Source organism: Poecilia formosa, unplaced genomic scaffold (genome assembly GCF_000485575.1).
Source record: "Poecilia formosa unplaced genomic scaffold, Poecilia_formosa-5.1.2 Scaffold171, whole genome shotgun sequence".
Classification (NCBI taxonomy): domain Eukaryota; kingdom Metazoa; phylum Chordata; class Actinopteri; order Cyprinodontiformes; family Poeciliidae; genus Poecilia; species Poecilia formosa.
The window spans coordinates 914,538-927,618 of NW_006800110.1; the positions used below are offsets into that span (position 1 = coordinate 914,538).

A 13,081-nucleotide genomic window follows, 5' to 3' on the forward strand; every position below is an offset into this window, starting at 1 on the left:
AGCCACATAGAGATGGTTATAAAGTCAGCCTTCTATCGCCTGCAGAACATTTCCAGGATTAAAGGACTGATGTTCCAGTAAGATCAAGAGAAACTCATCCATGCTTTCATATTTAGTCGCATTGAACACTGCAACTGTCTTCACAGCTTCTGATTTCAGGATTTAAAAAAAACCTGCTTCAGTTGATCCAGAATGCTGAAGTTGTCAAAATGTTGCAGGTTTGATCACAAGACATCAGGAATTCAGAATGGCAACGACAGGAGACCTTTGTTTAAACATGTGGAGTAAATGTGCCAGAGGTGGGTAGTAATTACTTAGATTTTATGCTTGTAGTTTCACTACAGCAAACTTTGGCACTTCTCTTCCTCAAACAATTTCTGTCAACTCTACTCACTTCTGCAGAGGTTTATCTAAAAAGAAAAGCCACAGCTGACAAATTACACTTTCTAGTTTTAGTTTTCCTAGTTCTTCTAAAAATCAGTGAAAGACGTTTATTTATCCGATGTTGAAGATTAAGAGTTTTCTGAACGGGAACAGCTCCCTCTGCTGGACAAATTCAGGAACAAAAACTCAAGATGTTTGCAAAAACCATTAAATCTGTGTTTATTTCAATGAATAAATAGTGAGCATTGTGATTATTTACATATCCAAAAAAAGTGTAAAAGACTTAATTTAAGTGTTGATCATTAAAAAACAGTGGTTGTACTTCAAGTTGTGCTCTTGTGCAAATCAGCATCTTGTTTCTTTTGTGCAGATTCCTGAAGAAAAACAGAAAAAAATGTTAAAATTGAGACAAAACTTGGACCATATGCTTCTAGCAAATAAAGAAATAAATAAGTTAGACTACATTACTTGAACAAGTGTCCTTTAAAAGTAAATGCTTTAAATAGAATATACTATATTGTCATCAAGCTACCACAACCATTAATGTGTAGACAATACAAATAACCACAATATAAAATGTCAAATATATATGCATAAGAATGTTATTGTAAGTAATTTGAATATGACTAAATATAAAATGCATAAATAAAACGATCTGTAAATGAGTCTGGAGATTTATCCAGTCCAAGTTAAATCTATTTTTATCTGCCTCTCTCATTCTTAGATGAAAAATTGCAACTGCTCCTTTTTCTTTTATGCCAAGTTTGCAATCGAGGGTTTGACTGAGAACATGGCTTCACGTTTTGACAATCGGCATTTAAATCAAAGTCTTGACCTGATCAAGAAGCTGTTTTGCCAGTTCAGATTTTTACCAATTGGCCATCAATTAGCTTCATATAGATACTGATCAAACTAGGCAGTGGAAAAACCAATTGTGAAAACTGATTTTTAGCCTTTAAACCTTTTCCATTAGTATCCATGTTTGTTTTAGTTTGTTACAGCTTTCTAAGTCTAATAGACCTGATTTTAAGGGTAGAGACTACAGGGTTTTATTTTGAAAAAGAGTAAAGTGAAACATCAAAAACAAACCTTGTGATTGTGGTTGTGTTTTCTTGTGATTAAAGTGTGAGGTGGCTTCCTTCAGGAAGCGGCCATTGTAAGCGTTGAGCGTTGCATCTCTCCATGACTTCTCTGCTGGAAGACAGTGAGGTCAGACGTTAGCTGCTGCTGTTCTTCTTAAAACTGCTTTAAACACTGAACTGAAACAAACAGCTACATGAGGGGAGACATTTTTGCTCAACCAGATGTAGAAATCTTCAAATGAAACTAGTTTAAGACTCGAGTCTCCATGACCAATGAGACTCATGAGATAAATGTAGCCCTATGATTTGTTAAAGTTGCTGGCTTACCAGTTTGTCGTCTGTGCGTCAGGTACATCTGGTCCAGGTTACTCCATTTTTCCTCATGGGAAGCTGGTGCATCACAGTTCTCGTCAATCTCTCGGATTGTGTTCCCATGCGGACATCGGCGGAGTCTTTCCCAGCCAACCGACTGGTTCTGCAGATCGTCATGCTTGCAGTTGCTCCGTCTCAACCTTGTGTGGATCGTCACAGGACCTTTAGTTGCCATCTGCCTCGGTGCCAGCGGCCTCTTGAAGTCCTGTCCCGTTCGACATGAACTGTTCCCAGAAGAGTCACACTCCGTGTCATGTCCATAATGGGGAGAACAAAGATCCGGACTGGAATCTTTTCTCATGAGTTGCCCCTTTGTGTGAGATTTGCAGGCTTCACATGTTGGTAAAAGGACATCGTTCCATTCCTGGAAAGGAACCGTTTTCCTTTTCAAGCTTCGGCCTTCACACACCGAACTTGGAGACGTGCTGATCCTATGTTTTGCCGTACATCTGGTACAGAGTCGCTCATTGTTGGACCAGCGAGAGTTCAACACGTTCTCATTGAAATTTCGGCTAAGGCAACATTCATGGTCAGAAAGACTTTGTCGATCCACCTTGCCTTTGGGTTTGTACCTCTCTTTTGATTTCCGAACATTAGGTTGTTCTTTGTAATTCATGTTAAGCTTTCTTCTCCTTTTAGACACATCCAGACTCTGGAGATTGCTTGGTCTGTTCTGGTTCATAGGAGCTAGTGGGATCTTTTTGCAGTAATAGCTATGATTAAAGTCAGAAATCCAGCTGGTGGAGGGAAGGTAAGCAGGCAAAGATTCAAAGGAGGTGTCCTGATGATCCTGGTCATTCGTAGTTTCCAGCTGGTGATGCTCTCTGTCTGAGTCCAGAGGGGAATTATCTGGTAGGATATTGGTTGAAAGAGTTTCCTCTGCTGTGTTTGTTAGCTCAGGCAGTGGAGAAGCATCTGTAGCAGGGTAGATATTTGCTTCAGACATCTCTACAGTGGGGACAATTTCCTCTAGTTCACCCTCTGCTAGTGCAGGCATCTCCGTTTCAGTGATTTCCTCAGTAGGAACCTCCTGTGTTAACATAACCAACTCCTCAGTTGAAGCATTCAGTGTTTTATTGGAAGCCTTCATGAAGGCATTTTGGACCGGGGAAGTCCCGAACGATTCCTCTGCTGACCAGACAGTGGACTCAATCTTCCTCAGTTCATCCAAATATGTTGGATCAAATGGCACCTGAGCAACTTTGAGGTGAAAGCTTTCTGAGGTCACACTGAAGTCCTCATCAGTTGAAGTCTCTTCAGATTCATTTGCAGTCACTGGATCCATTTGGTTCATGGGATCCTCTAGAGAAAGGCTTTTCTCCCCGTAGTTTGGTTTCTCATCTAACAGGATGTCTGGACAAACATTGAGCTCCTGCTCAGACTGGTCTGCTTGAAGGTCGAGACCCTCATCCTGCAGGATTCCACTCTGGGTAGGAGAACTACACTGAACCAGATCCTGGGAAAAGCTGCAAGACATTTCTGCAGCCTCCTGAGCATGGAGCAGTTGGAGTCCCACTGGTGTGGCGCAACATTCAATCCTCACCTCCTCAGTCTGAATCACGAAAGAGCTGTTTGATGGCATCCCTGTGGTGAAAGAGGGAGCCTTCTCTTGGAGCTCTGAAGGGTATTCCTCCGTTTGTACGGTGAAAGCCTGTGACTGGAGCTGACCAGTCGTGGCAGCAGTGGCAGCAGTGGCAGCAGTGGCAGCAGTGGCAGAGTTGCTGCTGGATCTTGGGGTGCTGGTCCCATTAACTGAGAGAAGCGGCTCAGTTTGAACCTCAGAGCTGGTCATTTCTTTCGACGCAGAGTTGTGTTGGTAGCGAAACCTGCGGGCATGATAGGCCATGGTGTGGTAGTACTGGGGGTTCAGCATGCGTCTGTAGTCCATCAGATGGAGGTGGGTGTGGGGAACGACAAAGCCAGGTGGCTCCATGTAGGGGTTCGGCTGATAGTGGGGCATCATTGGCAGACCAAGCCCTTAACCACAACAAAACAGACATTTAACTTTGATAAAAAGGAAAATACATCATCTTGCTAGTCAAATTTGTAGAGAATAATGACAGATACTACATGTGGCACTCTGGGCATCTAGACGCATGACCAAGGCTGGGGAGGGAAGAATAGAAAGCTATATAGTACCAACAGTAGTTCAATTGTATATTTGAAATTAAGCAATGGTGCAAAAGCTAAGTTTTACAGCTTTATCTGAGATTTTTTTTAACTACATTTTCAGCCACCAAGTCTTTAATTTGACAACTCTAAAGATGGAAAAGAAAACTTTTGCAGAGTTTAACAATTTCCAAGTGACACCAATACCTGCCCAGCACCAAACCAGAGACGCCAGTATTTCCTGGCCTGCATTGCATGTTTTGGCCACCAGAGGGCAGTGACGTGGTGACAAACATGGAAAATTTCCATACAAGTTAAAAAATCTTGCAATACCAGACTAAAGTTAGCATTTTGAGCTAGTTTTATCCCAAGTCTCTCGAAATGTCAATTCATTTATGCATCGTTTGTAAGTGAAAATTGATGTTTGTTTTTACCTACTTTTCTATTACAGTAAATGGTATAATTATAAATATAAAACTTCTTAACCCAAACCCTCTCATGAATTACTTAAAGCCCGCAAACAATTTTGGTATTTTAAGGACAAAAATGACAATTCATATTTATAACAAAAATAAAATCAGAATTTTTTTTTTCCCTAAATCAGTTCATTAAAAAACAAAACCTGCAGGTCTGCATCCGTCTGGTGAGTTTTTGGTTAAAACATGTTTGTTTTCCATCCAGTGGTAAGAAAATACAGAAATTTTACTCAAGAGTAAAAATGCTTCATAATAAAGTTACTCAAGTAAAAATAAAAATCACAGCAAAGTAAAGATATTGCTAAAAGTACTTCCTCAAAAAAAGTTCAAGAACATTTAATTGAGTCAATGTAACTAGTAACTACCCAACTCTGGATGTTGAATACAGAAAATGCCGACTAGAATTAATTTTTTCTGCCATCTCTCTGGCGCCCCCTTTACCGGAGCGCCCCTACGCATCTCTTGTAACACCATCCCACTTTTTGCGACAGAAACCTTAATCCATTAACCCGAAGAGTCAGAGCGTCTCACCTAAGCCAGGGTAGCCGTAGTACGGGTTGTAGGCCATAGGCATGGCTACCGGCCACTGCAGACTCTGCATCGGCAGGTACGGCTGCGAAGGCTGGATGTAGAAGAACGGCTTATGGTGCTGCTCCTCCGGACGAGGCGGACCAGGAGCGGCCAGCTCAGGTCCCAGCTTCGGGTTCAGGTTTGGACCTCTGGGGCCCAGCCCGAAGGAATGCTGAAAGTTAGGCGTGGCTGCTTCCATATCTGAACAAAAAGAGAAACGAATCACTTAAGAGTTAAGATTATTTCCTGGGGATATAAAGTTGCACCTACATGCAAAGGAGAAGAAAACATCCACAGAGAAACCGAATGAGTTTTCCTTTATGCTTTCAAGTTGAAACCAAACAGGCTGCAAAGAAGCTTCCGCTCCAGGTGCTGTTAGTCCAATTAGAGCTTAATAAGCTGCTGTGTGAACCAATCACAGAGGCTTATTCCGAACAGGTGGGTGTGGTACCATTCACTCACATGGTGCCGGAAAACACAGCTGTGATCCAAACTAAGAATCCGATTCTTAATGACACATAGAGGCTTAAAAAGTCAAATCCTTTTGATTTTTAAACATCTCTGATAGAATCTGTTTCTCTTAGACAATCAGAGGTGGGTAAAATACCCCCAAATTGTACACAATTAAAAGTAGCACAACTTCAACATGTTCAGGTTAAAGTAAAAACATTACTCAAGTGATGAAATGATCAATTATTTAATATTTTTAAAAAAACATCATCAGACAGACTAAAATAAAAAGTTAAGTGGAAGTTTTGGTATTTTGAGGAGCAAAATGACAATATAAGTAACAGAAATAAATAAAATGAGGCAAAAATAATTTTGTTCCAAATCAGTTTCTTTCAATAAAAACACTCATGCAACTTTAACAAAAACTGCAGGTGTGTCTCTGTGTCTGGTGAGTTTTTGGTTAAAACATGATTGTTTGCCATTCAGAGGGTTGAAAATCTAGAAATTTTACTCAAGATTAGCGATACAGCATAGAAAAAAATACTCCTAAAAGTAAATAATAAAAAAAGTTCAAGTAAATGTTCTTGATCAAATGTAGCTAGTTACTACCCAACTCTGCTTATAATTATCAAACAAAACCAGATTTTATGCTACATGGAATCTGTTTATTCATAAACTTTGGAGAATAAAACAACTTGTTTTAAAACTCAACTGCAGATTATGAAAAATTTTCCAAGGACTTGGAGAATTGTTTTTTAAGAATCAACATATTAAATTCTTTAACTTTATGTGAAAACTCTTGGTTACTCTTCTACAATGAAACCAATTAAGATGATAATCCTGCTAATGATGCTGTGCTTCTTCTTCTATGGTATGATGAATAACTTGTCAAATCAATCAAAAAGGGATCTGTATCATTATGACAAACTCTGCATCTGTTAGTTCAAAGATTCAGATTTAGACAGGGGAGGATGTTCAAACTGTTGGTTTTAGTAATACAACTTTCAAAACTCATTTTCTCTGACTTGAAGATCTAAAATCAAACGTTTAACCACAAATATACTCAGCATCTCAAATGTTGGAAGATGTAAAACTATCTTCTATATTTAGAATATGTTGGTATCCAGTTGAGTATTTTTTAATCACTTCAGAAAGTGAAACCCATTTATCATATAGATTCATCAGAAATAGTATTTCTTGTACTTTTGATTTTGACTTACAGAAAATTAAAACCTCAATTCAGGATTTCTCTGAAGCATAAAATATTGTAGTGCTGACTTCAGATGTCCTGAAGAAGCTGGATGTTCATAGTAGTCATAGAAAGTTGATTGGAAGGAAGAAGTATGCTAGGAAATTATGCAACAACAGAGAATCACTTCAAAGAGCAGACTGAGGCTAGAACATCAAGAGCCACTGCACTACAGGAGAACCAGAGCTGGACTACTGCTCTGTGGTCCAAAGTTTTCAGATAAAAGTAAAGTTTGCATTTTATTCGGAAGCGAAGGTGTCAGAGTTTGGCAGAAGAGTGGAGAAATACACAATCCATGTTGCTTGAAGTCCAGAGTGTAGTCTCCAATGATTGTCTGCTGTCTCCATGTCATCTGCTGGTTCTGGTCCACTGGGTTTTCTGAAATCCAATCAATACAACCATCTACCAGGACATTTAGAGTATTTCTGAGTTACTTCTGCCAACAAGCTTTATGGAAATACTGATTATTTTCCAGGAGAACTTGGTACCAACCCAGAGCCAAAGGTACCAAAAGCTGGTCCAGTGACCACCGTGGTACTGTGGGTGATTCACCAGCATACTGGTCTGACCAGAACCAGAGAATCAATGGAGTATTAACAGGAAGATTACACCAGAACCAATAAGATGACCTGAAGGCAGCCATCAAAGCAACCTGGACTTCCTTAACTGTTGAAAACCTCTTTGCTGTTGATGCCCAAACTAAGAACTGGGAGCATAAAAATTACCATTTTCAGGAGCAGAAATAAAAATTGTCAAAACTGTCTTGGCTTGAACAAATATTTTCATCTGTAGGTTTGCAGAGAAGTTTTGGAGTTGCACCTCATCGCTAGCATAGCTGCTAGCATAGCTGCTAGCATAGCTGCTAGCATAGCTGCTAGCATAGCTGCTAGCATAGCTGCTAGCATAGCTGCTAGCATAGCTGCATCAGGATAGCTAGTATTTGAAAAAAAAATCCCACTTGATAAAATTATACTAAAAAATATCCTGTTTATTAGAAGTTTTCCTTACTGCATCCATTGGGTAAATGATTACGTTTGGAAGTGAAGTAATCAGTTCACACCAACAACTTTGGATTTATAACTGCTAAATTTAAGCTACCCATGCAGAGAAACAAATCCATTTCAGGCCATCAATGCTTCTATTCCTTTAGGATTTCACATTTAAAAAGAACAAGCCATGGTGGCTGGTTTAGAACAAAAGTCCCACAACAAGCTTAAATATTTATATTTTATTGGACTGACCCCAAACAGTGGCATCTTCAACAACCTTTTAGCCCATTTGTGAGATCAAGTTATCTTTGGTGAAAGGCAGCATCACTGCAGATTTTTTTTGTTCTTTTATACAACTATGCTTCTTGTGCAGTGCATTACACCTGGTGCTCCATCATCCCTCAACCTTTACACCTTTAGGGGGGACCTGTGAAAAAAAAGTGGTAAACATGTAAATAGATGTTAAAGCTATTGTTCATTTGGAATGACTGCCACCTACAGTTCAACGCGTTTTGTTCAAAACTCAGTCAAGGAAAACGTCAACATCTTGGTTCTCCTCTCACTGTGGAGCCTGAGAAACAAATTAACATTTTAAACTCGCATAATGACCAAAAAATAAACCCCTGCGCTCAAATAAAAATACCTCTTTCCCAACTTAATGGAAGCACCTCTTCTTCACCTTCATGATCATCATCTCTAGGCCTGTGGTACATCACTTTCCACTGAGGGCTCATTTCTACATAGTTGGTTAAGAAAAAATTCAACAGAGGATTAAGAAGGTTCTTATTACTGTCAAAAAACAATCCGACTAAAATACACAGTAGAACAGCACATCCCATCAAACTGAGCAAACCAGTCCCTCGGGGATGTGTACTCGGTCTCATGCATTTCACTTTTATGTTGAATTTTTTTCAAATTCAACATAAACCTCAAGTTCTCCAATAAAACCAGCATGAATGTGTGCTAAATGTTACCTTGTCGTTGCAGAGAGGTGGCATGTCTTCTACGGGGAATCGCTTCTCCAGCCGGCCTTCGACTTTGGCCTGCAGTGGTCACATCCGCTCTACAGAGTCCATCTGTGAACAGATTCATGGGTCACATCTCCTTCTCCTGAATGTTTTAAAAAAAAAAAAAAAAAACAATTCTTGACTTACCCTGACATGTTCCACACTGCAGCTCCCTGCTGTCTAACTCCTCGGTTTCTGCTTCAGCAACCTCCTGCTGACAGGCCTCATGACTCTCCACCTGTTTCATGGTGTCTGGCAGCTCTTTGTACTGACCTTTCTTATGCCAAGGTTTAGCTGAATGTCTTTGGACAGTTTGAGTCTTCCTTGGTGCAGAATGCTTCCTGACAACCACTCTAATTGGCTGCTCACACCCTCTCCCGTATGCACCCTCCTCTTCAGAGTCTCCAGCTTCATCATGATACACTTTGGAGCTATGGATTTTGCTCCTGCTTGTCCCTTTTTCCAAGTTTTTCCCACAACAAGCACACACAACCCTCTTCGATTTTGGCAACCATGCGTCCTCATCGTCTGCAGCTGGAGGAGATCCACCAATGACAGCCGAAAGTCTCCTCCCGGTGTACATGTGCTTTGGGAAAAGATCCGTGTCGTCCAGATCTGTAGAGAACATTTCATCTCTGGAAGACAGTTCATCCAAAGATGGACTGAGGACACTCATGCGCTCATGTGTAGTCTGCATGGGGAGGTAGTTGTAATAATAAGGGGAAGCTGGGGACAAGAGCTGCTCAGCTCCAGGTGTAAAAACACCATCAAATGGTAGCTTGATGATCTGATAGCCTTCATCGAGTTTGGTTTGATCGCAGGAAGTCATTGAATCTTCTACCTTTGAGACTTCAAGGTCTGTAAAAACTAGCTGACTGGAGGGAAGTGAAGATTTGTGGTCCTTCTCAGCGTCACAAATTGGAACACTTGAGTCAGTCACCAAGATATTTGATTGAATATCTGGGACCTCCGTCTCATGTGAAGCAAAGTGTTCGTCTGGTGCCGACTGATGGAGACATTCTTCATGAACTGAAGAGCTGTCAATAGGCAGCTCCTCCTCCAGTCTTCCTGTCCAACCCCCCTCCAGGCTCAAATGGTCCAAAATAACTTGGCTGGACTCGCCATCATAAACCCCTGCAGTGGAATCACCTGAAGTCACAGCTGGAGACTCCAAAGAGCCATGATTTGGCTCTGATGGCAGTGGGTGACCATGCTTTTCAGCTTTTTCTTCTACAGGAGAAAAGATACCCGAGGATTGAGAGCCAATGCCAGAGTCCAGCTCTCGGTCGGTGCTCTGAAGCTCTGTGGCTCGGATTTTATCCAAGCACTCGATTAGCTTGTTTATGGCCTCACTAGGGTCGGTTTGAGCCCCTGAACAAGCGGTCTCACGACGCCCCGGAGGTTGTGGATGGTACTGTTGACGAGGCATATCTCCCCAAGCTGGTGCTTGGAATCTCGGTTCAAACATCCGCCTGTAATCTACAGGATACACCGGGGCATGTGGTAAAACAAAGCCAGGGTATGGCATATAGGGGTAAGGATGCAGGCTGGGGCGGCCAAAGTTAAAACCTATAAACAGATTTTGAGAAAAAAGCTCTGAGATTTCTTATGTCAATGCATGATCTACACGTGTGAATGGCTGAATACCTGCAGGAAGTCCGAAGTGGTTGTATGGGTTGGTAAGGTGCCAGGGAGGGTAGAGATAATACGGCTGAGAAGGTGGCTGGACGAAGAAGAAAGGTCTGGGATGGGAACTTCTCTGAGCTCCACTGCCAAAGGAGGGAGGCTGTTTGCTTGGATCTACAGGACGGATTCAAATGGCTTCAAACCACACGTTGGTTGAACTTCATTTTAAAGTTGGAAATAAAAACGACTTACCTTCCATTTTCATTCACGATCTCGCTGACTGTCGGAAATAAAACACACAGGGATGAAAATAAATAAACATCCCCAAGTTTCAGAAAAATAAATAAGTAACTTTAACAATTTCTGATTGAACAGAAGTAGAAAAGTCTCGCTCTATGAAGCCCAAACGACATTTCTACTTAGTAAAAAGCCGAACTGCTGCAGGCAATTAGTTATATAGCAAACAGCTTGCGGCCGTCAGGAATGTTGCCTTCAGGGTCACCCGGGAGCCTTGTTTAAATAAGTTAAAATAATAATAATATTTATAATATTAAATTGTTGCTTAAATATATAATTAAAAACACTAAATTTAAATTAATTTAATGCAGATACTTGGTTTGCTTAACTTTGGCCATTCAAGATATTTTAATGTACCTTCTTCTGAAAACAAACCCTTTATGACTATTTTTTCTTAAAAATTTCCACCACCTTAAAACATTGTTACTTTTTAATTGTCAATAAAAAAGTATATTTTATGTGTTTACTTGATCTACCTTAAATTTGATGAATTTTGAATAGATGTTAATGCTTTGTTTTTTTTTTGTTTTGGTTTTTTTACCAATTTTAACAGAGGCAAATAGATTTCCAATGTTTATATCTACTTAAATTATTTTTATGCATATAATTATGACGCAATGTGCATTTTTGTACCCTTAATATATTTTTTTTTATTCAAATTGTTTCTTGTAGAAGTCCAGCTTTTAAAAAAAACTATTTCTTTGTCACGAAGAACTTTTTACTGTCTTTCACTACTGTGGTATCACAATATATCCAGCAGAGGGCGCCGTGTCTCCATTCTACCGTTGTTACGTTATTGTCTGTCCAGCAGAGGGCGTTATTTCTCTATAAAACAGGCAGGTCACTGGGTTTGAGTGCAGTATCCTCAGTTGGCCTCTGCTCTGTAGAGGCGCCTTTGATACGCTAAGAGGTTTGTCCGCTGCTCGGCGCCGACTCATAACAGTCTTTATCGTCTCAGTTCGGCCTCAAGGGTCCAGTTTACTCTTCATACCGACGGAAAAACATCAGGACGATTCAGTGAGTGGATCTCGCCGACAATCAAAGTAAGGAATGTAGTATTTTTTTCCCTTGTCGGAGGGGTTTTACGGAAGAGGGGATGTGTAGCTCTGGCCGTTATTAGCTTAGCTGATGCTGTCTGGTTTCCCTTCATGTTTTTTGACACCAGAATCTTCTGTCACAACACCAGAGCTGGGATGGTGGTATCTGACTCCTTCATCGCTAACAACCAGACAGTGTTCCCCAGCGGGTGCCCCGTTAAACTGGGCCGGAACTGTGCAGAGTGGGGAAAGCTAAAGCTACCATGCTAATGCTAACATGCTGTGAATCAGGCTAGAGCCGCTGGTTCAGTTCTGATAGTTTTATTTTCCTCTCGGATAACCAGAAACTCCGCTATAAAGGCTGGGCCTATCTGATCACATCTTTTTGTTTTATCCAGGCCAGAATGAAGCCACTCAAATGGGTTGTTTCTGTGGCGATAACGTGCTAACGCAGCTAATTAGCTTTGGGCTAACAGAACATGTTAACGGTACAGCTTCGCAAAATGTCAGCCTCTAGATCAAAATAAACCGGCTAGTTAGCTGGGAGTGATGCTGACCTTGGCAGCTGCATCATTTCGAACAATTTTAATTAAGATTATAATATGAAACCTTCATTTTGCTTAGGATTGGTATTGGAGCATGATGTTTTATTTTTAATAAACTTGGATAGGATTGCTTAAAAACCTGTAATAATTAAACTAGCAAAACCTGATCTAAGTTGTGTAATATTAAAGCCAGATTCTTTAAAACACTCTTTGTAATCTATGAGAACAATATTCTTTGTGTTGCCATATTAGAGATGTGGATGGAAACCAGAATAGTTAGAAATTTGGGCAGAACTGATTTGTATTAAATATGAAATGTTTATGCTGTTTTTGACATCATTTAATGTTTGACTTGTTTATGAACTGCAATTTTCAAACTGAAACCCAACAATGGTTTTTAAAACTGCAAAAAAGAATATTAACCATTGAAAACACCTAGAGTTGCACCAATCAGGCTTTTTCTGGATAATACCAATTTCACAGTTTCCTGGGATTTATGACCTTATTTTCTTTATTAGATCATAATACTAATTTTGTGATAACTCTAACACAAAAAATAATTATCCAAGACTTTTTCCTCATAATTTTAAGACATTTTTTCTGGTAATTGTTTTTATTTTGCTAACTATATTCTTGTAATTAAATAAATACTTTTGTTGCCTGGCTCTAATATTTCATTGTACACAGAAGGGATGATTGAGATGAGTCACGTTTTGAAACTATTCTGTCATTTGTAATTTCTGTCTAGAGAAGAAAGTGGGGGAGAAATATCTGATTAAATTTTTTTTCAAGCCAAGAAATCAAAGGAAAAAGATGATATTTATTTTGAAGCCATGTCACCAGGACAAAATGTTTTGTATTGGACAGCTCCATCTTCCCAACGTGTGT

At 40.0% G+C, this 13,081-nt stretch overlaps 3 protein-coding genes across 3 annotated transcripts in view; 1 reads left to right on the forward strand and 2 right to left on the reverse strand.

Moving 5' to 3' along the window:
- Positions 1-578: 578 nt before the first annotated feature.
- Positions 579-5,380, reverse strand: LOC103146931 (uncharacterized). Its single transcript, XM_007565039.2, has 5 exons — positions 5,264-5,380; positions 4,955-5,194; positions 1,794-3,815; positions 1,474-1,575; positions 579-758 (listed from the first exon to the last, which is right to left on the reverse strand). Exons 2-5 carry the CDS (start codon positions 5,190-5,192, stop codon positions 730-732), a joined length of 2,391 nt encoding a protein of 796 aa, XP_007565101.1. The 5' UTR covers positions 5,193-5,194; positions 5,264-5,380; the 3' UTR covers positions 579-729.
- Positions 5,381-7,905: 2,525 nt separating this feature from the next.
- LOC103146932 (uncharacterized) lies at positions 7,906-10,811 on the reverse strand. Its single transcript, XM_007565040.2, has 7 exons — positions 10,567-10,811; positions 10,336-10,488; positions 8,836-10,257; positions 8,656-8,757; positions 8,325-8,417; positions 8,181-8,252; positions 7,906-8,108 (listed from the first exon to the last, which is right to left on the reverse strand). Exons 1-6 carry the CDS (start codon positions 10,577-10,579, stop codon positions 8,221-8,223), a joined length of 1,815 nt encoding a protein of 604 aa, XP_007565102.1. The 5' UTR covers positions 10,580-10,811; the 3' UTR covers positions 7,906-8,108; positions 8,181-8,220.
- Positions 10,812-11,357: 546 nt separating this feature from the next.
- kbtbd2 (kelch repeat and BTB (POZ) domain containing 2) overlaps positions 11,358-13,081 on the forward strand; it is a 9,765-nt gene continuing 8,041 nt past the window's right edge. Inside the window, exon 1 of the mRNA XM_007565041.2 lies at positions 11,358-11,654. The gene's annotated coding sequence lies outside the window, so the exon portion shown is untranslated. The remainder of the gene's footprint in view (positions 11,655-13,081) is intronic.